Source organism: Rhodamnia argentea, chromosome 10 (assembly GCF_020921035.1).
Source record: "Rhodamnia argentea isolate NSW1041297 chromosome 10, ASM2092103v1, whole genome shotgun sequence".
Taxonomy (NCBI): Eukaryota; Viridiplantae; Streptophyta; class Magnoliopsida; order Myrtales; family Myrtaceae; genus Rhodamnia; species Rhodamnia argentea.
The window spans coordinates 16,537,722-16,563,056 of NC_063159.1; the positions used below are offsets into that span (position 1 = coordinate 16,537,722).

General features: G+C 38.7%; 3 protein-coding genes across 3 annotated transcripts; 2 read left to right on the plus strand and 1 right to left on the minus strand.

The window, feature by feature from the left end:
* The first annotated feature begins 2,779 nt into the window (after nucleotides 1–2,779).
* On the plus strand, nucleotides 2,780–5,215 carry LOC115728988 (transcription factor JUNGBRUNNEN 1-like). Its single transcript, XM_030659392.2, has 3 exons — nucleotides 2,780–3,130; nucleotides 3,992–4,299; nucleotides 4,483–5,215. Exons 1-3 carry the CDS (start codon nucleotides 2,911–2,913, stop codon nucleotides 4,894–4,896), a joined length of 942 nt encoding a protein of 313 aa, XP_030515252.1. The 5' UTR covers nucleotides 2,780–2,910; the 3' UTR covers nucleotides 4,897–5,215.
* A 1,875-nt stretch (nucleotides 5,216–7,090) lies between these two features.
* Nucleotides 7,091–11,666, minus strand: LOC115732256 (switch-associated protein 70-like). The gene is made up of 10 exons (XM_030662914.2): nucleotides 11,507–11,666; nucleotides 11,292–11,396; nucleotides 10,291–10,352; nucleotides 10,117–10,200; nucleotides 9,999–10,030; nucleotides 9,790–9,871; nucleotides 8,837–9,065; nucleotides 8,317–8,544; nucleotides 7,902–8,194; nucleotides 7,091–7,553 (listed from the first exon to the last, which is right to left on the minus strand). Exons 1-10 carry the CDS (start codon nucleotides 11,528–11,530, stop codon nucleotides 7,190–7,192), a joined length of 1,503 nt encoding a protein of 500 aa, XP_030518774.1. The 5' UTR covers nucleotides 11,531–11,666; the 3' UTR covers nucleotides 7,091–7,189.
* Nucleotides 11,667–14,788: 3,122 nt separating this feature from the next.
* LOC115732451 (anaphase-promoting complex subunit 5) lies at nucleotides 14,789–25,170 on the plus strand. The gene is made up of 20 exons (XM_030663101.2): nucleotides 14,789–15,216; nucleotides 15,398–15,557; nucleotides 16,160–16,281; nucleotides 16,445–16,691; nucleotides 17,054–17,225; nucleotides 17,314–17,392; nucleotides 17,483–17,568; nucleotides 18,066–18,195; nucleotides 18,341–18,373; nucleotides 19,561–19,809; nucleotides 20,038–20,115; nucleotides 20,233–20,495; nucleotides 21,792–21,851; nucleotides 21,967–22,034; nucleotides 22,623–22,728; nucleotides 22,803–22,944; nucleotides 23,282–23,380; nucleotides 23,618–23,882; nucleotides 24,230–24,297; nucleotides 24,778–25,170. Exons 1-20 carry the CDS (start codon nucleotides 15,013–15,015, stop codon nucleotides 24,931–24,933), a joined length of 2,787 nt encoding a protein of 928 aa, XP_030518961.2. The 5' UTR covers nucleotides 14,789–15,012; the 3' UTR covers nucleotides 24,934–25,170.
* The last annotated feature ends 165 nt before the right edge of the window (nucleotides 25,171–25,335 follow it).

A 25,335-nucleotide genomic window follows, 5' to 3' on the forward strand; every position in this document is an offset into this window, starting at 1 on the left:
ATAATTCCATGCATATGCCAGGGTCTCTCTAGAAACCAATCCAGGAAATACATCAATGATGACTTTATCGTCTACATCAATTCGTGATCAGAAGACATCAACGATCGAGACCGTCTTCCACCAAACACACACGACAAATCCATGTACTGGATCGACGAAGCGATCGCGACTTTATGACACAAATTATGCATAGGACGCCGTATCAGGGCGACGGTATCTCGCTAGTGTCATTAACATTTGTTTGTTTTTTTTTTTTCTCGATGATGACCATATATGTGGTAAGGGACACGGAGCGCGTCCAAATGGACGCCAAATGGTGAAAGATGTATCCAGAGGGGCGTGGTCTTCACCAAGATATTTGTCAATGAAATTCATTTATTTCGAGCAGCTGAGTTTGTTGACCTTGCCCTATTCTCCGGTTAAAATCCAACAACTGGGTCAACCCTGATGAGGGACTTGGGTGTGCTCGGGGACAAGTGCCTAGAACAAGTCATCCTTGCTAGAAGGATCCTACCTACGTATACAACCTTAATCAGTATGATATACCTAATCAATTGCAGACTTCAGTACAGACACTAAAATATACTTTGCAAACCGCGTGTAAGTCGAAACTTCAGTACACAAGATTCAGGCAGATGATTGCTTGGGTTCAAGAGAAATCAAAAGCTCGCTAAATCACGACACACAAAGGAAGTCCTAGAAATCGAGATTTCGCCAAGTTATACGGAATTCCACTCATGAAAAATACCCAAACTAAACTTATGAATTATGTAAGACGCGAGCCACAGTCCGGATGGGTGGCTCGAACATGAAATTGTTTCGTTGCTTTATGGTATGAGAAATTGAATTTATGATGCTAGTGGTTGCATTTTCAATCGCCAAGTCAATCATATTGCCATGTATGGCTGCGTCTGCCTTGTACTCATTTGGTCTCAGGACACTTTGGAAAAAAATTTGCATGTTCAGATGGGTGATTGTCCGATTTGTACGATTGTACCAGAAAGATTGCGACAGATCATGACTTAATTATGCTTCTAATTCCACACACCACTCGGAATCGTATTGCATCCTCAAAGAAAATTCTGTGCACGAGATATACCCGTAATCTCCTCATTCGATTTTTCTCTTGGGATAAGTTTGATTAATCTGAAAAATCAAGGTCAAGTCCTCAAAGGTTATATAAATATATATACATATGGCTTATACTTTTGTAATTTGGCAAGAATCCAGATTAAAATTCTTAAATTTCCTAAAAAAAAAAACAACCTTCTAGAAACGATGCTATGAATAACGCGACATTCAGCCGTGAATTGATATACAAGGCTTATGCGATTGGTTCGTCAGTTTTGTATGTAATGTAGACATCGAACATCAATTAAACTAATGCGATGGCGTAACTTTCAAGGGATTGGTTGGACAATAGAATGACTGAGATTTTACGACTAAATAAGCATGGGTCTCGATCGATTTTCTCTAGCTATATATGAATGATTTTTCATCCAGTAGTAATGCAAATATGCCCAAAAAAAAAAGAGAAAATAAAAAAAAGCAGGGGACTACTACAATCCTAAATACGTGCAAGTGCAAACATAGTCCACATTTGACCCCCCCACCCAAAAAAACAAAAACAAAAACCATAGTCCACAGTGATTTTGAATTGTCTTCTTTCTCGATGCAGTTTTCAATGGGCATTACAACATTAAGCAGGTATACGGAAATTTATCAATATATTAACCTACTATATGAAGAAGTAAGCACACTACATTGCAAATTCCGAGTCAAATGAAGAAAATTCACCAAGCTGGTCTACTTTGATTAGGACGGTTTTGGACATTTTTTTCTTTCTTGTTTTTTTTTTTTCGCTTGGGTGTGAATTTCATTTCAGAAGCAACGCGTGATCAGTGAATCCTCTAGAATCTAATCTAATTAAACAAGCTAAATAATCATGTTAGGAAAGCTTAATCGTCAAAATATTTTATCTTAAAACCAACACCTTTGAAGCTGTCCAAATGAAAAGGGACAAAAAAAGGTGGAACTCAGCCTGAATAAGTCAAACAATCAGGGCCGCTCAGGTTGACTTTCTCCAGCTGATCTACGCAATGAACGATGATTAGCTTCGAGAAAGATTCAAGAAAGATCCCTTTGCATCAGGTTTTTCACCAGACCTCTGCGACCGTGAAGTAAACATGTTGATGGCGTTACTGTTTATGAGCACGCCGCAGGTGGTTCCAACTTCCAAACTCATTCTAGTACATCAATCACGCAATGAGCAAAAAACAAACGATTCATTGAATTTCGTTAGCCCTAGATTTACATATTACAAATTTACCATGCTCTGATTGATTACACTTATCACGTTAGCAATAGAGCGACTTTCTATTTTATTCTCCCTTTTACATTCGACCGTTCTTGACAGAACGATAAGAATCATATTCGTAATTTCTTTATTCAAGTTCTAAGTAGTACATAGACGCTCGCTAAGAAATATTTCGATGAATTGGTACAGGTTGAACTTAGAAGAGAGGACGTGAATCTAGCGCTTGTATTTATGAGAAATAGAGGAAGAATACTGCATGTTAGTTTAGTCTGTGATCGGTAAATCGATCGATCACGTTAGCTGTAGAACGAGCCCGGCCAACCGGTTTCCTTTTTTATTTGGAAATAAAGAACTTTCTCCCAGCGATGGCGACTCCATCATCATTTAATGCTTTATTTTATTTTATATTATTTTATTAATCAAAGTCCTTTCTTGACCAGAAGCAAACCACATGATCTCTCTCTCAATCCTCATCTCCCATACACACTATAAGAAGCTTCTGCTTCGAGACCTGAACGATGAGTTAGGACACTCCGAAGAGACAACAAAGAATACTAGAGAGAGAAACAAGAGAGAGAAGGGGAGAGAGAGATATGGAGGTTATGCAGGAAAAGAGCATAAGTGAGTCTAGTGGAGAGAGGATGAAGGAGGATGAAGAGGGAGGCGGGACGGCTCTTCCCGGGTTCCGGTTTCACCCAACGGACGAAGAGCTCGTCGCGTTTTACCTCAAGAGGAAAGTGGAGAAGAAGCCTCTTAGTATCGAGCTCATCAAGCATGTCGATATCTACAAGTACGATCCTTGGGATCTTCCAAGTAAGTCCTTTTTTTATTTTTTGGGCATTCGTTCATCTTCTTCTTCATACAGTTTTGTGCATGTCATGCCGAACTGATCAGAAAAATCGTCTCTTTAATCGTACTTGTGGAATATTACATGGATGTGTATCATCGACCGTCTTAATATGCCTTATCTCGATTTCTCCGATAAGTAACTGCAGCTCAACACATGCACCCCATAAGCGAATCAACCCTAGAAAGATGAGTTAGAGAAAAGGTCAAAGGAAGAAATTTTTTTGGTTTCGACATGCACAGATGAGCCGACGTGACTGTCTGTTGGTCAGTTTGAGCTGAGGATCCGTTTGAACAACCAAAGGATTAAAATTTCTAGTAATCCATGCTTGCTTAGAAGAAAAAGATTGCTGATTTTTAATCCCCATACGATAAAGGTTACAGAATCACTGTCTGTATCCATGTACATGTATACTATTCCATTTCATAGAGGTTTGATCATCAGATGGTTCTTCTCAGACCGATCCCTCTTCACCCGATAGGCCGATACGTAATAACCTTAAACAATCAGCGGATGGTAAGCAAAAGGACCGCGGTATGAATTGCTAAACACCTCGAAGGTCCACAAATATCTCCACGAGAAATGGGTTGAGATTGAGGGTGAAGCAACCAGTTTCTCCAGCACTCGATCGAGAAAATTATTGCACTATTCGGCTATTCGTGTTACATAAGCCCTACAAGATTCAGAGTGCGAAAATTCCCGGAGAAAGTTACATACCTATGTATGTATATACGTATATTTAGAGCTCTACCTGATACTGAGTGTGTGAACTGCATACAAATTTCAAACTAAAGCTCACCGTCGTATTGTGATATTTTTTTTTGTAGAAGTAAGCACCGTTGGAGAGAAAGAATGGTACTTCTTCTGCATGAGAGGGAGAAAATACAGGAACAGCATAAGGCCCAACCGAGTCACGGGGTCTGGGTTTTGGAAAGCAACCGGCATCGACAAGCAGATACACGCGGCGAAAGAGCCCCACGACTGCATCGGCCTCAAGAAGTCCTTGGTCTACTACCGGGGAAGCGCCGGGAAAGGCACGAAGACTGACTGGATGATGCACGAGTTTCGGCTCCCGCCGCCAGGGAAAACCACCCATGATAGTCTCTCCTCTGCCAAGAGCATTGCTCAAGAAGCGGTAAGAATTCTCACTTACATTCATCATCTTACTCCATTCATTTTCTCACTTCATTCATATCAGAAAACAGATTATGTAAACGGAAAGTTGATACTCGATGTTCTTAATTTATTTGATTTTCAATGGCAAAAGAGAAAAAATTAGAACTGAATTTGATTCTCTTCCTTTTTGGGGGCCATGTAGGAGGTCTGGACACTATGCAGGATTTTCAAGAGAATCCCATCTCACAGAAAGTACACGCCGAACTTGAAAGATCACGACACCACCCTCAAGCAGAACCCGACTGACTCAAGCTCTAAAACAAGCAGCTTCGAATCCGAATCCGCCGAGCAGTACGTGAGCTTCGGGGATTCGGCCATCGTCGCTGCCCACGATGAGACAAAGCCAGTTATCACGGACCGGTTTGACGACCGCAACTACCTTCTATTTGCTCAATTGAACTCGATGTCTCAAGCGCCGTACACAGCGCCTGCCTACTCCGGACTCTGGAATCTGAATGGGGAGGATATTGTCATGCACGGAAACTGCTGGGACGAGCTAAGGTCAGTAGTCGAGCGAGCCGCCATCAATCCTTGCCAAGCTTTTGACTGGAGATGAATGCCGAAACCAACGTTTCTTTATCGATCGAGCTCACACACCCTTCTCTCGGATAAGGGGCATCTTATATATATTGTCCGGGTCTGTTAAATAAACACCGTTTGTTTTCCATGACAGTAAAGCCTTCCGTTACGCGGCCTGGACATGGTTTCTGCCGAGTCATGTTATGTCGGGATAAGTAGGCAAACACCGTGTAAAGGTCCTAACTTCCTCGCAACATCCCTGATATGGATTGCTTGATGTGTATGTAGATAGGAAGGAATGAAGTTGTACTGATCAAAGTTTCTAGATTACAGCAGCATTATTCGATTGATGGCTCTTTTCCTGTTGCATTTTCAATTACGACACGATTAATTACGTCTCGATACAAAGAACACGCTATTCTACGAGGTTCTTCGCACTGGGTGGCTAAGGCTAGTTATGAAGGGAAAAAAGTCTCAAAGCAAATATTGAGGAAATCGACCATTAGATACAGAAACAACTAGCCATACCATACGGGCGCCAATTGAATCTCAGTCAATCGAATGTTTAGCATTTCTCCCTTAATTACAAACACGTCATAAAAATTTGGCGAACCCCATTGACTTGGATATCTGGTGCAAGCAAAGCAATCTCTCTGTGTGTTTGCGATTCGATTTCTTTCCGTTTTCTTCCTCCAGTAAGGAAAAATCTTAACCTGAGAGTATTTGCTGGGATTGTTGTTCACTGTACTTGCTCGATGTCGATGTCCGGGGGTGATTTTTTAAGCAAATACAACACCAGCCACCAAACATTTTACAGAAAGTCATGGCAGGCAAGGGTCCTACACTCTTACAACAGTGGTTCTTTTGATTATTATCGTGTTGACCTTCTGAACAAAAGCAAGTCCTATGGTGCTTGGCTATCCAACACTAGAATGACTGAACATGCACACTTTTGTCCCAGCCAATGTTCTCCGTAGATCTAGGGTCTGTTCCTGATAACATATTTGGAACATAAATATTTTTTTGTGTTTCTGTTCCCGGTTACGATTTTCAGAAACAGAAACGCGTTTGGCAAGTACAAGAAAAAACAATTTTTTCACCAAAAGGAAGGATCTATAACTAGCGGCGGCGGCCACTTCAACTCCTCGCCGACGATGGTGAGCGATGGTGGCTTGCACAAGCTCGCCCTCAAGTTGTTTCTAAAAAGTGTTCCAAAACCCGGAAACAAGTTTTTGTTGTTTCTCATTTTTGCTCCAAAAGTATTTTTGTTTCTCAAAAGTGTTCTCGGAACATTTTTAGAACAATTTTTTACCATACGCATTTATGTTTCCAAATTGTTCTGGGAACACTTTGGGAACATAAACACTTTTTCTAAAGTGTTACCATACAGACCCCTAGTCTCCTCTACAAGAAGCGGTCCCGATACCAGGCGAGGCGGGGGTGTCAGTGGGATGGAACTAGGTTGTTTGCAAACGATGAAGTGAACCTCAAACTAGACCATATTGTTGAGAAACTAGGACTCCAGCAAATGCCCAAGTTGCTCAAACGAACTTCATCATAATCAAGAAGAAGGGTAACATCGCCGTGAAGGTTGACGCTTAGAATAACTTGACATGTAATGTGTTTGGTCCAATCACCATCAGGCTGCTAACATAAGTTGTGCAAACATTGAAGAGACTACATCTTCTAATGGAACTCTTTAGCCACAATCGTATTCAGCTCCAGCGAAGAGACCACAATGCACAACCAGCTCGTCTATTTTCAATTTTCTTGGGCATCGGTTATTGGGAGGTTAGGGATCCTATCGTTCCGATTAGGATGGATGTTCTCTTAAGTTTTAACTCTCCATATGCTCCTCAGGAAGAAATTTACCCACCTTTTTGCAAACCCAAGTTCAGCTCTCAGCACGCCTTGTCATGGGATATGCTAATTCTTCTTCAACATGTCTCATATACAAATCAACTCATATACCTTAAATGGAAAAATTCGAAACACATAGATACTAACTATTTTAAGCAACCTCAAGACTCATTGAAAATTTTACATTCAGTTCGAATCATCTTCTCTACATGTACATCACAGGAGTCATGCTTGAGCGCAACTTACCCAGCAGAATACTCAGAATGGCCTTTGGTAGACATTCTTAAATACCAATGCTATGGGAAAGGTCAACAATACTATCAGAAGCGGGAAAGCTCAACTACCAAAATATTTGACCTTCACATTTTTTAAAGCTTACCTTTTCTGGTAGAGTTCCAGTCCCCGTGTTTAAATATTTTGATACTGTTAAGTGCTTATTTGTTGAATCAGTCCCTTCACACGATCAAACATTAAGACTGATGGTATGCGTTCTGTCCTTGCCCTTGATCACTATTAACTGGTTGACTAACAACAGGAATGTCCAAGCTCCTTCCTTCTGTCTGAGAAGCAACTTCTCTAACGTCAGATATCCTTGCTTCAGTAGCCTGAATATCATTCCACTCCCCATCTGCAATTGGCCGGAGATTTTCTTGATCACCAGTCACATGGATGACATTTTCTCCAGAAACCGATGCCGCTCGAGAGACACTGAGACATGCTTTATCCACATCCTCCTCCAAGGAATCTACATGCTTTGTCAACGGAAGGGCACTCCCCATATCTGAGCAAGACTCGATTTTTTCTTCAAAAACCTGCTTTGTATCCATGTGTTGTCTGCCCAAATAAAGCAAATTGATTCACTAATACTAAATCAGCCAAACAGCAATGACAAACTTTGACCAAAAAAAAAAAAAAACCAACAAAAAACCAACTTATCCTGTGGCCCTTAGATGAGTGACAGCAAGAAAAATTAGGATTTACCATTAACTAAGATAGAATTAATCTAATCATCATATAACAAAGGGTTTCTACACTATTCTAATTATTCCTACCAGTTCTCTGTTCAGATGTATTTATATGTAGAATACAAATAGGTCAACATGACAACCAGTTAAGTGATGCAACTACGAAAACAATAGGGAATGGTACTCTTCATGGATGTCATCAAAGGTAAGAGTGTACCTTTGAAGCTGCGCTTGAAGGACATTGACATATTCAAGAAGCTCCTGTTTATCCTTTGTTGCAGCTGACTCTTTCTGCTCAGCCTCCCTTACTCTAGTACCAGCATCTGCCTCCGCAACTCTGGCCCTCTCCTCAGCCCTGACAACAGCTGCTTCCAAGATAACAGCACGCTCTCTAGCTTTTGCGATCTCAGAACGCCATAACTGCGCCTCCTGAAGAGCAGAATCTCTCTGCTTTATTAATTGATCTCTTTCCCTGCTTAGAGTGATAATCTTTCCTTCGGCCTCTTTCACCTGCACATAAAAAGCTAAATACAGATTAGCAGCAGACCAACCATTGAAGGAAAACAAAAACCAATGTGTGATACACTCATCAGGGCAGTTGGGCAACATCCAAGATATGAAAACTGAAATACCTGCAGTTTTGATGTTTCCACATGCTTCTCGTAATCTTTCGCCAAACGGTCAATTTCTACACAAGCTATTCTTCTTTGTTCGTCCAATACATGAGCTGCAGATGCTGCAGCCTCAGCTGCATCAGCAGTCTCTGAAAGCTTCTCTGCTATTTCTTTAATAGTTGAATCCCGTGCCCGAAGACTCCTGGCCAAATTTTGCAGTTCCTCGTCCTTTACTCTAAGGGTCTCCTGCAAAATATTATAACATTTATAATGCAACAAATACAACAGTAATAAAAAGACGTGCAAACTACCATTGCCCATCAAGTATGATAACTGCATTTAGGAATAGAGAAAGGATCACCACTCATTAGGAATTGTGTATCTTACAAAGGCAAATCACCAAAATGTTCAATGCCCAAAGCGAGGAACAATTGAATACGAAAGGAAAGGAACTCATCATGCAGACAAGTATTCACATAGAAAGCCCTTTCATTACTGCTTTAAGAGTAATAAGATAAGAGGAGTTCAGATTGTGCACCTTCATGATTGTCATATCATCTACTGGACCATCAATTGGCTTATTTGTCATCATACCAAGAGCATTCCTCATAGAAATCTGCATCGCTGCTTCAATTTCTTTGGAACATTCCAATGCTGTTGAATTAGCTGCAGCAACTACGGTTGCAACTGTTCCTAGTTTAGCAGAACCATTCCCACTTAAGGAATTTACAGCTTCTTTATGAGCCCTCAGGACCAACTGGGTTGCACTGATTGTTGGAAGAAGGGAAGTTAGAGAACCGTAAGTGATTGCCCCACAAAGAGAGAGAGAGAGAGAGAGAGTTATAACAACTGATAGGGTGGTTGGTTCATTTTTTGTGTGCAAGTAAAAAACTAAGAATTATAACTGATACAGTCGCAGAGAGAGCTTAGCAATTCTTAGGTTAAAACAAGAGGAAAAGTTCAGCAATAGTCAAGAATTAAACAGGGGTTAATGGAATATTGCAAAGAGACATCTACATGGGTCCAAAATAATTACACAGAGACATGGTGATACTCCAAATAAATCTTCAATGCAAAAATAAATTCATAGACCTCGGTATATAGTCAACATAAATCCATATCATTATCAAATTCATGGATGGATATCAAAGCCTCCTGCCAAAGCTATAGAATTAACTCAAAATGAGAAATTTCTCATGAACTTAAGAGATGATATGTTTACATTTGTGAAGATGTGTGATATTCAGTATTACACACAGAAATCTCTATTAGGCCCACCATAGTGGATAACTCATTATTACCAAAACAAATCTTTAGCTTTTTTCTCCTCAATCTCAATTAAGGTTTAAGATCAAATCAACAGAGTAATAGAATTCCTGAACCCTTTCAAACTTCCTTCGCATGTATACTTTCAAAATCTCTGTGACAGCAAACGAGGAAATGAGCCAAGGTTTGTTAAGCTATGAAAACAGAATGCTAGATTTAACTTACTGAAGAGTAGATACCCAGGCTCTGGCCGCACCAGGAGTTTCAGCACATAGAAAGTAATCTTTCTTTGTGGGAGTCCCAATGTCTAGGAAATAAGGTTAAGAGGCAAACAGATTCATTGAAAACTATATGCGGAACATATCAACTTGAAGAATTACAATTGACAATGATAGGCTCACAGCAAGAAATCAAGTTCTAGGTCAAGAGGATACACAAACAGCAACCATCATACTTTGGCAATCCACTGAAAAGTAGATGAAAAGAAGGTTTAAAAACCATAAATCATGAACTATAGTTCAAATTCGATGTCTGAAATATAAAAAATCTTACTGGAAGTTTACAGGAGACACTGTAATGGTGCTATTAGCATCAAATATTATGGTACCCTTCACAGCTGGCTCATTTCTCCTAATTCTGATACGAACAAACAACAAAGAATTTTAAATGATAAATACAGACTTTTACAAATGAAAGCACAGAAAATTCCAATTTGAAATGACTAACTTGTATTCCATTCTTCCAGTTGTTGGGTCTAGGATCACCCAGCGCTCGTTCCACTTCCTTAGCTGTTAAGAAGAGAAAATCACATGCAAGATCTTTTCATCAGACAGATCATGCGCTAGGGAAGGTAAAATTTTTAAGTAGACACTCTTTCATCAGTGGAGATAGTAAAACTGACAGTGGCCATGCCCTGGCTGATAATATAACATCATTGCCTTTCTTCCACTAAAGTCAAGTGAACTGTATAAAACACTTAAGCTAACTTCAAACATATTCAAAGTCGATATGCAAAAAGCTGAATTTCTGGCTTGACAAGAAAAGACATAGATCTTGTTTATTTCCTATGGCAACTGCCCGGGAGTAAATAGAGGGGAGGACATCTATAGCTTGAGCTGTCAAGTAAATTGGCCAGCGATAATCAAAACATCTCAATTTCCATAGGGCGCCAGACTCCAGAAAATGGAATTTCATTAATTTTTTAGAGAGGCATCAAAATAGAGAAACTTTACTGCATCAATGAGTAAATTTTTTGTCTATTACAAAGAGCAAGCAAACTTTTCCAGCCACTCTATGACACAAAGATGAACTGTTTCTTCCTCCTAATTCATCAGATAGAAAACCTGTTACCCCAAACTATGAAACACTGGCGCTCTTCTATCCCGTGCATGATCATGCTTCTGAATTCTACCCCAAGAACAATTCTCTTTCAAATTTTAAGCGGGTACATTGCCTCCTTCCACATCTCTAGTTTGAATCACATTCACAATATTAGAGAGACAAAGAACACGACACCGACTTTTTGCTAAAAAGGCAATGGATACTACGTAATTTCCATTCGAGCAGTGATCGAGGAAGGACCTATGAGCCACATCCAGGCAGTAATCAAGGTGAAACCCCAATTCAAATCGCTGCCGTACAGAAATGAGAAGCTAAACCTAGGTGATACTCAACAAAACTATGACTAGATCCCAAAATCTCACAGGAGAGAGAGAAAAAGGAATTACAGTTTCGGATCGCTTGAGAAGCGGGCCCTGCAACAAGTTCCTGCCGGAACCGGACGCGAGCTGCCGCTTGATCTTGTCCAAGCTGTTCTCCGCATCCGCTGCTCTCTGGAAACACCATGATTATCGCAATTTCTTCAGCTTCTCACCCCAAAAAAAGAAAAGGAAAAAATGAACGTACGCGTGCGACTACGAGATGGTAGCGCGGCGGAACTTACCGTAGAAGCGCCATTAGAGGCCATGATGAAGTAGAACGGAGGCTTCCAGGAGCCGAATCAGCTGAAAAAAATTATCAGTTCTCGTCGATTCTGCGAGCGAGGTTCAAGTCTCGCTCCGACGAGGCTGTTAGGTTTTGATGGACTTGCAGGTGAAGATGGTGATGTTTCTCTTACGTTACTCTTGTTTCTCGTTTTCCTTTTTCTCGTTATTATTTTTTCACACTTTGGCCCCGGAAGTGTTCATATTTTCAATAATAGCTCAAATGTTTGTCAAGAGTCAAGACTGTAACCGATGCGGCGATGCCATACCCGGTTCGACCGGTTCACTTAACCGGTCTGTTTTAAATGTACCAAGGTTTTTAAGAAATGTACTTTAAATGTACCAAGGTTTCTAAGAAATGTAGTTGTCATAATATAGAGTTAATACCACCAAAAAAACTGAAAATTATGTCTATCGTAACATCAATATCCCGAACTTTTTATTGTCCCCCAAAAAATCCTAAATTATATCCACAGTGATATCAACAATATCATTTGATTGAATAGTTAATCCGACTCCTTATTGTTTGAAGAAAGCCTCCACTTCAATTCATATTTTTTCACGAATCAACTGCAACGGGAACAAGGGAAGGAAGGAAGAGACCATCTTGCCCTAGGAAATGAATGCTCTTAACTACCATTGCTATCCGTCAATGTACACTATCATCTGTTAACAACTCTCAATGGCAATGGTGTAAAAAAAAATGGAATTATGTGAAAAGGTAAAAGGCAATCAAAGCTGGGGTGATCCATACACGCCCAAAAAAAAAAAAAAAAACCTAAATTTTTGTCATATGAATACAAATTTGGAGCATTGGTGAATAAAAAGAAAAGGTACGGGATATTATGTTATAGTGAGCAAAGTTTAGGACTTTTTTTTTTTGTTGAAAGATGATATGTTTGTTCCATTGGCACAAGTTTGAGGGATTTGATCACACAAAAAATGTGTAAACATATAAGTGAATGATAAAAATACTATTTGAATAATCGATCAATGAAGTATGTTTTTGTTATCGATAACAATTTATGTCTAAACATATAAGTAAATGATAAAAATATTTTATCGTGGATAGATTTTTACATGCGATGCAAGCGATCATTTCAATAAAAAAATATTTTTCTAAGTCATTTATTTTTTACGAAATGAACACACCTTGAAGATGATGTTTTCCCCTTAAAAAGACCCACGAGACAGTTTAGTTAGTTAACATATTTGAGGTTGGAGGTAAGGAACTTTCCTGTGTGATGCCCCCATTCTTCCATTACGCAAAAGCTGGGATGCTCTCCTGGGCTTTCCTTGGTCATTGAATTTGCGGTGAAAGCTCTTCTCACTTGGGAGGTCAGAAACAAATGTGATGAATCCGTCGGAGTCTTGGGGGAAACTCGCCGGCCTTAAAAAATTATTGGGAGGAGTGGGACATGAACTTCCTGCTTAAGACTACATCATCAGAAAATCAAAGCGAGGGGACCAGTCAGCCCCGAAGCAGGTCCCATATCACCAGCTATGTCAAGATCCGGTTTTTGGCTATACGGGCTCGACCGGTTTGTCCCTTTTCTGGCGGGTTTTGACCACTCACGATACGATATGAACCGGACCGGAGACCTGATCGGTTCTTGGTTGAACTGGCCGGTTTTGTGAGTACAGCAATTGAGGCTGCGTGTGGTAACGTTTCTGTTCCTCGAACAACTTTTGGAACAAAAACACTTTTTTTTTGTTTATGTTCCCCGGCAACAATTTTTTGAGAACAAAACGCGTTTGGTAAGCGTAAAAAAATTCTGTTCCCGAAATAAAAAAAAAAAATAGAAACGCATTTGGTAATTGCATAAAGTTTTTGTTCCCAAAAGCAAAAAAGAAAAAAAAACACGTTTGGTAACTGAAAAAAAATTGTTCATAATTTTTTCATTTAATTAAGGGGACTATATATATATTAAAATTAAGACGTCTTTATCTTTTTAACTTACTAAATCAAATAAAATCTCATTTGTTCAATTTACTATATGTATAATTAATTTATGCACGATTTATCAAATTACAATATGAAAGAGATCAACTATAAAAAAACTGAAATAAAAAACGAATTGGAATTGGACAACAAGAACATCAAATATGTTTTCTATAAATAGAAAAAATTACAATTATGAATCACACGTATGTGTTCTCAAGTAGTTAAAAATATGATTACCTTTAAATGGGGATCTCTAGATAAATATTAATTGCACTTTGAGTGAAAACTGGGGACTAAAATAAAAAATATTTATGCATTTAGGTCCTTTTAGTCCAATTATGCAATTTTTCCGAACATGAGAACGAAAATGAAATGCATGGTATCAAAATCTCATATCATGACTCTAAAAGTAAAAAAATTGGCTAAAATGATTTAACATGAAATTTTTTTCATCAATTTAGGATTATGTTCAATGAAGAGGCATGTAGTTCCAAACTGAATTTTAAAACTTTAAGAGTCCAAAATGAAAAGGGAATTAAAATAAAAATATGGACTATTTTTACGCATTTTTCTGACCACGAATACTATTTTTCCTGATTTTCGGCTATTTTTATAATTACAATAAATCCGAAAAATGTCAAAAATTGCGTTTTTTTTTTTAAAATTAACTTTCTAAAATAAAATGATAGAAAATCAAATGTCAACATCATGCAAGAACAAAAGAGAGCAGAGTATGTTCAAAAACAAAATCGTTCTCAATTATTTCAAAAAAATGTTTCAAATGTGTTTATAAAAAGTATTCCAAGAACATAGAAACAATTTTTTTTTTATTTATTGTTTTTGCTCTAAGGGGTGAATGATAACCATTCTGTTCCACAAATAAATTTACGGTTAGAAATAGTTTTTTCTATTTCTGTTTCTAAATGAGTTTCTGAGCAAAAAAATGCATTTAACAACGACATAAAATTTCTACTTATAAAACAGAAATTTATTTGACAACTATTGAAAATTTCTTTTTCTAGAAAATTATTATTTTTCGTTTCTCCTTCAAATCTATTTTTGAAACAACTTTTTGTTTTAAAAATAGAAAAATAGAAATATGTTACCAAACCAGTTTCTGTTCTAGAAATAGGTTTGGAGTTGGATGGTTTTCATGCACCCCTAAAAATATTTTCAGAATATTTTAGAAATATTTTTTACTATGTACATTTCTGTTCTCAAAAGTTTTTCGGAAACACTTTGGAACAAAGACACTTTCTAGAGCCTTAACTGGTGCAGGTTGCGGCTTGCGGGTGTCCGACAAGATCCGACCCGGAATCTGAGCCAACTTCCCGGTTCTTTTTTTCGAAAATCCGCTAAAACCCTAAATCCATTTCATCAGCAACATCATCATCATCATCATCATCGGCAAGTCCTGATCCAGCGACGTTCCTTCGCCGGAAAAATCTTCACTAACTTCTTCCTTCTTCTCAGGCGCGTCAAAATCGTCGTGATCGTAGCAAACGTCACCTGCAACAGTCCATGACACCTACAGATGCTCGCGTAGCGACGGCGATGGCGGGAATAGTGAAGGCGCCAAGCGCATTCTACGTAACTCCGCACAAGGTGTCGCTCTGCATACTCCTGCAGGTCTATGCTTCTCCGAATCAAGTGTTCGTGCCGTTCCCTTTCTCTTCTTTCGCTCAGCACAATCGCCTGGGCCTGTTCTTACTGGCCCTCACCAAGGTACTCTGTTACTCTCCATGAGAAGCTCCTAGGTCGAGGTTCTTATCCGCATGCCCAATTTGATGTGCTCAGGGATTGTTGCTCAATTGACTAGCTTCTGTTGAGCTTTGACTTGGGACTTTTTTTGCTCATGTGTGTGTGAGCTGGTTTTCACAGTAGGATCTGTGATTCTATGATGCAGTCGTGTGATGATATGTTGGAGCCAAAATTGCATGAGCTGATAAATCAGTTGAGGGAAATCGGAAGCTCATCGATTGATTGGTTAGCTGACCATTTAGTCAGTAGGCTGTCCTCTCTGTCTTCTCCGGATGATCTATATAACCTTTTCATGGAAATGCGAGGTCAGTTTGGTTCATTCATGTTCATGTATTATCATTCATTTCTCCCTTTTTTTGCTTGATGAGTTCGGTGAGTTTGCTCCAGCAAATGCTCAAGGGCAGGGTATAAGTTGCTGCTTAATTGTTGTCTTGCACCTCTTTATCTATCTTCCACTTCGGTAAGTAATGATAATTTACGAATAATGCTAAAGCAAAATCTAATAAAACAGTAAAAGAGGGAGCTAAACTGCGATTAGAAATCCCAGTCCTACATAGTCTTGTGCACACTATCCTTCAACTCTTAGGTGAACATTTTTCATTTTCCCAATCGGTGTTATGCCTAAGTTGAGTAAAACTAAAAATATATCATCCTTGAATTATTGATTCTACAAATATCGTAAGTACTTTGAACATTTCAAATTATTCTATATGGTTATCAATCTTGCTGAAAGTGCCTCAACTAATGGACACTGAACCTTTATTAAGGAAATTCTTTATCTTTTCATCTTCACAGTTCGGTACTTGACATGTTGCATTGTTCTATCATGAACTGGTTCTAATTATTCAATTTTCTGCAAGAGTGCAAGTTGAATTGTAAGTCTAACTCTACAAAAAATATTACCCAGGAGTCCTTGCTGGCCAAGATGCTGGTGTTGTTGAAGATGACCAGATTATACTGGACCCAAATAGCAACCTTGGAATATTTCTTCGCCGCTGCATGCTTGCATTTAATGTCTTGTCCTTTGAGGTTCTCTAGTTACCTCCTTTAGAACTGCTTAATTCTCTATTTGTCACTTTCTTGTACCTGCTAGCACCGAAATATTGTTTTTCACATGGGGTAAAAGAAGATCACTCTGAAAATGTTATCTGAGCAATTTCTGTTAATTTGACAATAAATGTTAAATACGCAGGGTGTTTGCCATCTTTTGACCAATATTGCTGTGTACTGTAAAGAAGTCCTCTCAAGCCGTGCCCCTCATGAGTCCCGCATAGATGGCTCTGGTGTTAATCTTATGGAAGCATCAGAGTATGAAAATATGGACCTCGAAAATTTTGTTTTTGAGAAAGTTACCGAAGAAATTGAGGCTAAGAAGAAGGCTGGAGAGCGAATTCCTTTTCACCTTCATGTGCCCACTCCGATCTTTGGTTTGGTTGAAGGTAACTTTAACTTAAAAAAGATTTCCTTTAGTAGCTCCCCCCTGACAGCAGTACTATTTCAGATGTTTGCACGTAATTAAGATAGTATTCTGAATGATGCTTCAGATGGCAAACCTTTGGTTGCCTGTAAATGTGGGTTGAATGGCAAAATGAGAAGTAATTTTTGACAAGATCATTTTTTACAATGCGACAGAGCTATGAAATTTGCAATGCATTTCATGCAAGTTGTTAAATGCTTACTGGAAAGGAAAGGTGTATTTTGTCTACAATGCTATTGCTCTGCTGTTTATTATTAGTTGAAGACCTGTCCACCCAGAAGGGTCACAAGCTAGTAACAACTTATTGATAAGCTCAAGATACAGATATTGAACTCTCAGCCAAACCGACGTTTAAACAGAACACAAAAGGAAAAGAGGCTAGTTCTTATACAATGACCTTCGATGATTCGTCTGGGGTTGTTGATCACGGGCTTTTCCTGCGTTCAAATTGGCAAATACAAGGATACTTGCTAGAGCAAGCAGATGCGATTGAGAAGTAATTCTTTCCTATTTTCCCTTTCTTTTTTTATTTCTATCTTTTGTGTTATGGGTGCACTTGAATTTGTTTTTTATCTCAATGACAGGCATGGTAGCTCTTTCCCTCTAAACGCTTTAGAGTTTATGCTTGGGCAGCTTGAAAAGTTGGCACCTGAATTACATCGTGTAAGATATCTGGTTGTTGGTATTTTCGCTTTGGCCTTTTCTTTAAATTGGTTGACTTAACTGAAGTATTTGTGATGGCTTTGGTTTCAGGTACACTTTTTACGATACTTAAACGGCTTATACCATGATGACTATGCCTCTGCTTTGGAGAATCTGCATAAATATTTCGATTATAGGTAAATATTGATGACTAGCATTAGATGATGATGCCATGGTGCTTCGGTTGTTGTGGAGCCTAGTCTATGGATCTGCATGAGATTTGTTATCTTACCTAAGTAGCTGTTACTCCATCCTGAAATTTTAATTATAATTGGAGACGTCGTTGCTGAAAGCATGATAAAATTTGACTTAATGATGACGACGATTATTTTCCTTTTGGACTAATAAGAAGCTAAAAAGATGATTCATTACGTATAAAACTCGGGCTTTGAAACAATAAATTGATGTTCATTTGTATTTTTAGATCACTTCTGAAAATTGCTTCATGATGGGTTTCGAAGTGAATTAATCTCTTCAGATTCAGGACTTGTGGATTGTGATAATTGTGAGCTAGCTTCCCATTTGGACTTTTGAGTTTCTTAAGTTAATTCCATCTATCCTGAATCTTCGTCTGACTCTTTGGTGGTAAATGATGTCTGACAATATGGTAATTTAACTGTTGTCAACATAAAAGTGCAGGGATAGAAGGATTTGATGTTGTTCCTCCCTCGTCTGGCTTCAATAATTTTGGAAGATATGAGATTGCATTATTATGTTCAGGGATGTTGCATTTTCACTTTGGTCATCCTAAGCAAGCTGTGGAGGTAAGAACAGGAGAGCAGTCTTATCCATATGATCCATGAAAAACAGCAATCAAACCTGTTTGCCTGTTTCCTACAAGTCTTATTCCATCAATCAGCATCCTTTTTTCATGCTCTAGTAAGTAGAACATTTTTTTTTGGTGTTTAGGCTCTGACTGAAGCAGTTCGTGCCTCCCAACTGGTACTCCGTAATCTCATCCCTCAATACAAATTTTCCATTCATTTCATGTTATTTTCTGTTTGGAATAGTAGCTTGTTGATTGATATTATCATCTGATCAGTGCTTTCATTTTCATATGATTTCAATTTTGACTTGACTACCTAGTGGCAAGTAACTTGAATACATTCTTCCTTAAGAATGAATCAGTGTAGCCAGAACCTCGAGTATCCTTTTGGCAAATTGGTAATGGATGTGTCATGAGCATGTTTCAAGATAGATTGACCCAGACAATCCCTTGTAAGTCTGTCTTGTGATGATATAGTATCCATGTGTTTTCCAGAACCTGCTGTTCATGGAGTTCTGAATATTTGGACAATATATTGTGGATGGAAAGTGACTTGGAAGGAACACTTGTCATTGTTTAAGATTAGAGATCAGTAAGGCAACTTTCTTTCAAAAGTAGGCCTATTAGTGACTTATGTGGAAAAAAAAATCGGTGCCAATTATTGCCAACTTTGGAGATCAGTCAATACTGTCTATGATGGTGCTTGCAGAGAATGATTTCAGAAGCTTCTCAATTCTTTAAGAAGCAGAGGCTGGGTGTGATTGGTCCTCATGTGGGGTGAGGAGAATGCGTAGATTGACCAATCATCAATATACCTTCTGGTCTTCATTACATTAAATAATTGCCTGAGTAGATTACCTTATGTGAAAATTTAAGTTCGTGTATCTAAAGATGAGAGACTGCATCCAATTTGACTCCTCCAAACCACAGTTCATTTTCCACTTTGACAAGTATACTGTTACGGCTCTGAGATTTATTAGTGCCATTGCAACTATAAGATAGCAATATGCAACACCTAATGCACATTAGACCATCATTTAGGAAATCCTCCTTTCCTTCTCTCACACGATACCCCAGGGGCACTGCAAAAGAACTAAACTCTGAAATTCTAGATCTATAAATTAGAGATAAGCTGGAAAAACAATAGCCTTCTTGGCTTTCAGACTGAATTATAATTTTTTTGCTGGAAGAAACCATCAGCAGCCTTTCTGATGGTAACTCTCATTTTTTATGCTGTTGTTCTGCTCTAAGTTTGTTCATGGGCTAGCCTAAACAAAGCTGTGTGGATCTTTAGCACAAATACACACTTTGAAACTGCAAATGTCACATTCTCACCGAGGTTGAATTTCTTTACCTTGTGCAGTACAGTAATGATACCTGTCTTGCCTACACTTTAGCAGCTATATGTAACTTGCTGTCTGAAATTGGTATATCAAGTGCAAGTGGACTACTTGGATCATCATATTCACCTGTTGCCAACATGGGAACATCATTATCAATCCACCAGCAGCTCTTTGTACTTTTGAAAGAATCTCTAAAGAGAGCTGAAAGCTTAAAGTTAAAACGACTGGTGGCTTCTAATCATCTTGCAATGGCCAAATTTCATTTAATGGTGAGATAGAAATTTGTGTCTTGTATTCATGTGTGCCTATCCTCTCTTTTAAGGAGAAAGGGCAATGATGCTAAACTAATTAAAATGTCTCATGGAGTGTTTGAGTTGGTGATACTGTTTCTATAAACTGAGGTTTTGGTCAGTCAGTTCTCCTTTGTTAAATTCTTGTGTGCCGGAGAGTGACTCTTTGAGAGGGTTTGAAATATTTTTTTCTGGTACAATGTGCAGCATGTACAAAGACCTGTGCTGTCCTTTGGTCCCAAAGCTTCCATGAAGCTTATAACATGCCCAGTTAATGTTTGCAAGGTAATGTGTTTTAGTTTAGAATATGCGTTGGCATCACCCATTCGGGAACCACATCCTTTTGTTTTGCCTTGTAATTTGCTTAATTCTGCTTCATGCTTCCTCCAATTTTTACGGCAGGAACTGAGATTAAGTTCTAATCTGATTAGTGACTACGAAGCTGAAAGTTCCATGATGATAACTGACGGTTCATTGAGTACCAGTTGGCTTAAGAATTTACGCAGACAAAGTGGTTCATCTGTAATTTTTGAAGAAACTGAACCTGGGAATAGATCTGATGCTTCCAGTTTCTTTGCTCAACCTAATTCTATTCCTGGATCTGTGTCGCAACTGGTTGGCGCTTCATATTTGCTCCGTGCCACAGCATGGGAAATGTATGGCAGGTAATACTTTGTTCAGAGATTAGTTGGCATTGGAACAAATAGTTTAAAGAACTGCGTATGGTTGAACCTGTTGAAGAGTATTTGGTAAATTGGATGTTTGCGGTTAATATATGAGTGTACAGACTTAAAGTTAGTTAGGAATGTCCTTATTTGTTTCCTTTTCTCTTTGTGAGCTATAACAGAGCATCTTAATACTACTTCATTAAGCCTCATGTGCAGATGTAATCATTTGAATATATCTCCCTCTCTCTTGTAATCTTCAATTCTTAATAGGATGTTTTTTAAATGTTTTAATTGACTTGTCCATTGTCAAGGTCTAAAGCATGTCTAGGTTTTTCTATTTTCATGATTGCTTAGGAGATTTTCTCCCTCCATGTAAAGCATATGCTGAGTGCTGCAAATGTCCGGTGCCATTTTTGTTCTCAAGGATAAAGAGGGCATTGTGTAGGCAGCCATCCATCTTGGTTTTTATGCAGATTGATATTCCAAATAGGCAGTCGTCCATCTTGATTCGTGTTTAAATGCATATTCCAGATTAGATAGGTTTTAAATCTGTGTTTTTGTTATAGCTTGTTTTGTCGTGTCATGTTTCCATAACTCACTCTTCGAGTCATGCTGTTATTGATATATTAAGCACACAATGAGGTTCTGTTTTTATCTTTAATCACTTGGGCAATTATTTAAGCATATTCAGTCTTCTCTGCAATGAGAGAATTACATCAGCAAGTGCCTAGACGTGTTGCAGAGGTTTTGTGGGCTTCTCTGTTGGTAGTGTATTTAAATGAGGAACCTTTTGGATCTTTTATTGAAAATGTTTACTAGGCATATTGGATTTTTCTGTTGGAGAAATAGTTTAGAACAAGGACTTTGCATGTCTTTTAGTGAAATATGGTAGATTATTTTATGCACGATGATGAAATATTATCGTTACTGTCTGTGTGACTTGAGAGAAGTTCTTTTCAACAAGGGGAAAAGTTCTTTCGACTGAAAGCTGCACACTGCTAAGATATTGGTTGTTTACGGTATTTTATCATCTGTGAACTCATGCTTAACAGTAGAAAACTTCTCTTGCATTAAAACTTGCTTTAAACCTGTTAGTTCTCCTTTCGGGAAGAATGTGTTAAGCTGCATAGGCTGCATGTGCATCTTATCTTTTAGTCAATTCTTCATTGGTTGATGAATTTCTAGTTGACGTGATTATTGATACAAATGTCATGTTCATTCAATTATTTAAAAGGAATTGTTATTAGGCATTTTGTTTCCAATTAAGATACCTCACCTTTATTTTGCCTTCAGTACACCTCTTGCTCGAATGAATGCTTTGGTTTATGCGACTTGCTTTGCTGATTGTGCCAGGTAAGTTTTACCTATCTGAGAAATATATGTCCTGACATGTCACTCTTCTATAAGCCTTTTCTCAATATCCAAGCTTATTAGACCTAAGTTTTGCTACTCTAATTCATGTTTGCAGTTCAGTTGATGCAGCAGTGGCTTATGGAAAGCTTATTCAGTATTTAGCGGCATACAAAGGATATAAAGGTCAAGTTAAAAGATCTAGATCCACTATAGGAGTCTGTCCTTTTTCTAAAAAATTTACATCTGGGACTGCTATTTGTGTGTTCCTTTCTGAAGGTCTTAAACAGAAAGTTGGTAGGATTTATGAGAGTTCATAGGAATTTTGTAGCTGGGCCATGGATACTCCTTGACCTGTTAGCTTGTCCATCCTTTTCGTCTGATTTGAATTTTCTTTATGTTTAGGTTGGTGCTTGCTTTTCTGAGTATCGATGCGGTTTATATAATCGTGGGAACTATAGGGCTTGATTAGATTTTAGTTGGATCAGGTTTGCAATTTGGTGAAGTTTTACATTAAATTTTACCTGTACTTTGTGCCTTAATTTTTCTATCTGTTCTTTTACCTGCAAGATCTTCATAATATGGAAAGGGAAGATTGGAGAAAATTGGACTTTGATTCCATGTTTCTTTTCAGCAAAATTGCTGTTCCTGTCAAATCCTTTCAATTTCTGTAAAATGTTTCCCTGTCCTTAAATTTTTATCTGCAGGCCATTCCTTTCTTACCTTCTCATTGTTCTTAATAAGGATATTTTTCTTTTATTTTACTTCTTTTAGCTGCTTTTGCTGCTCTTAAGATCGCGGAGGAGAAATTCGTATCAGTTTCGAAATCACAAGTCACGGTATTGAAGTTGCAGCTACTTCACGAGCGCGCTCTACATTGGTATGTGTGCTTTTGGAGCCTCACTCAACTTCTAGTTGTTAAAAATTGACATTATAAAATTGCTCACAACGCAGTGGACACTTGAAGTTGGCCCAACAAGTATGCAATGAGCTTGCAGTCCTTGCATCACCTGTCACAGGCGTTGACATGGATTTGAAGGCAGAAGCTAGTTTTCGTCATGCCCGTACTTTGCTTGCTGCCAAACAATTCAGTGAGGTCTGGACATATTTAAACAACTTCTGATTTCCACCGCGTGATATTTATATGGCGCGTACGTGAACACATATGAACACAGTTTACCTACCACAAGATTTTCATTTAGCTTCTATGAGGTGGAAATAAAGTTCCAGAGAAGGAACCATGCCATATGCCAGTCCTCCATATTTGCTATTTGGTTTCCTTTGTCATATGCCAAAAGTCTTTTCATACTCTAGATGTACTGCTAATGTCTGCATGGTGTTGCTGTTAGTTTTAACTGTGGAAATGGGCTGCAAGATGGATGTTTTTATGATTTTCATGTTGATGGACTGTTTTAATGTACTTGTCTTTGCAGGCTGCAGCTGTTGCGCACAGACTCTTCTGCATGTGTTATAAATTTAATATGCGAGTACAAGATGCCAGTACCCTCCTCTTGCTTGCAGAAATACACAAGGTACAGCAGTACATAACAATTCTAGCTTGCTCGAGAGAAGGAGGGGGGGAGGGAGGGGGGAAGACCTTTAGATTTCCTTCTTTAATAATTTCATGTTAATGTTGGCCAAAAAGTAAAGAATTTATGTCAGTTTTGGTTTTAGAAACCACAGTGCACTGCTGAATGAAAAGAATGCCATTGTCGTTTTTGATGTCCTCTTTTGTTTCTTTATTGACATTTAGCTTTCTCTCTTATCAGAAATCAGGCAATGCTGTTTTAGGAATTCCATATGCATTGGCCAGCCTCTCGTTTTGTGAGTCATTCAATCTAGATCTTCTAAAAGCTTCAGCTTCTCTAACCCTGGCTGAGCTCTGGCTGTCTCTTGGATCAATACATGCAAAAAGAGCCTTAACCCTCATAGAGTCTGCACTTCCTATGATTCTTGGTCATGGAGGTTTGGAGCTTCGTGCTCGTGCACACATTGCAGAAGCAAAATGCCATCTGTCCAATGTTAGTTTTTCAGGTATTTACTACTCTAATTGCTAATGATTCCTTTGTAGTTCTTTGTGCTATGGCCAGTTAATGCGTGGCTTATGCTATATTAGAGGATGATAAGGCATTGAACACATTAACGACATTGAGCTCTATATCTGTCAGCATGGTTGATTTTTTGAATGCATCCTTGAAAGAGGCTGCATCGCTACTATTTGGTTCATCTCATTATGTATATTATATATGATACATCCCTACTGTTAACTTCTTGCTTTGTGGCCTGGTGAGTGGTGTTATCTGTAGTTGCAGGATTTGTTACCTTTTTCGAGCACACCACAGTTATGCCACCCTTAACTTTTCTTTTAATCCTGGTTGCAGTTCCTGAAACTTCAGGGATCGTGCTGGATTCTCTGAGGCAAGCTTGTGATGAGCTTCAAATGCTAGAGGTACGTCAACTCCTCCTTGTAAGTGTGCTTATTACATTAGTTTCTTCAAGCTTAGTTGCAGAGCTCTTTTATTCTGTGGAAACTGGGTTCATGGAGAAACCGAAAATTCCATATGTGAAGCATCTTGCCTCTTTCTGTCTCATATGGAAACCTTTTATAATAAAGCCATGCAGATATCCTTACAAGAACTTTTTGCTATCTGGACACGAGAAAGAAAAGAATCCTACCTTTAAATGGTGACAAACAAATCAACATCGAAACTTAGCCAAATATCTGAACAAATAATGTTTTACGTTTTTCTTCCTGCAACATTAAAAAAAGAACAAAGGGCCGTCTGCCATCAAATCTTGTCGGAGCTTAGTACGCTTGCCAGTCTTCTCCCTTCTTGTATTCATGCGGTGCGTAGGGACTACATAATGCTCTTAGGGGCATTGGTGAGAAGTTGTTTACACGATCAGTTTATTGTATTATTGGATGCAGTATCATGAATTGGCAGCCGAAGCATTCTACCTAATGGCGATCACGTTTGACAAGCTGGGGCAACTAGAGGAGAGAGAGCAAGCTGCGTCATCCTTCCAGAAGCACATTCGGGCGCTCGAAAACGTCGCTGAGGAGGAAGATCCTCTCTTAAAATGAGTGCAATGGGAACTGTGGCCGCAGAGTCGACGAGGAGAAATATGTGATACACAGTAGGGTTGTATATTTATCTGGGTGATGGGAATAACACATTTTCTTGTTCATCTTGTGTTCAAGTAGCTGTGTAATAGCGCCGTGAAGCGCACGGAGAATCATACTAAAATCTTAGGGAAGTCTGTAATACTAACTCGTTTAAATTCCTTTGAAACGTGATCCGCAGAGAAATGGTTTCTTTTTAGCTAAAGATAGGCTGATTTGTCGGTCCCTCCCCATTCAGTAGTGATGTGCTTAGCAAAAGTTCACCTGGCCACGTCACCCCGTTTTCCTCCCTTTCACGCTCCCGTTCACCTGATTAGCCGAGGGCAAAACCGCCATTGTCGGTTGCCGTGTTGAGCTTTAGTG

Bases quoted from the DNA above. Each gene is read 5' to 3' on its own strand.
- LOC115728988 (XM_030659392.2), top strand. From the start codon at position 2,911: ATGGAGGTTATGCAGGAAAAGAGCATAAGTGAGTCTAGTGGAGAGAGG. The intron at 3,131-3,991 runs GTAAGTCCTTTT...TTTTTTTTGTAG, and splicing joins CGATCCTTGGGATCTTCCAA to AAGTAAGCACCGTTGGAGAG. The intron at 4,300-4,482 runs GTAAGAATTCTC...GGGGCCATGTAG, and splicing joins AGAGCATTGCTCAAGAAGCG to GAGGTCTGGACACTATGCAG.
- LOC115732256 (XM_030662914.2), bottom strand. From the start codon at position 11,530: ATGGCCTCTAATGGCGCTTCTACG. The intron at 9,872-9,998 runs GTATCCTCTTGA...CTTATTTCCTAG, and splicing joins GTATGATGGTTGCTGTTTGT to ACATTGGGACTCCCACAAAG. The intron at 9,066-9,789 runs GTAAGTTAAATC...TCCAACAATCAG, and splicing joins GCCTGGGTATCTACTCTTCA to TGCAACCCAGTTGGTCCTGA.
- LOC115732451 (XM_030663101.2), top strand. From the start codon at position 15,013: ATGACACCTACAGATGCTCGCGTAGCGACGGCGATGGCGGGAATAGTG. The intron at 15,558-16,159 runs GTCAGTTTGGTT...AATATTACCCAG, and splicing joins CCTTTTCATGGAAATGCGAG to GAGTCCTTGCTGGCCAAGAT. The intron at 22,729-22,802 runs GTATGTGTGCTT...CTCACAACGCAG, and splicing joins CACGAGCGCGCTCTACATTG to TGGACACTTGAAGTTGGCCC.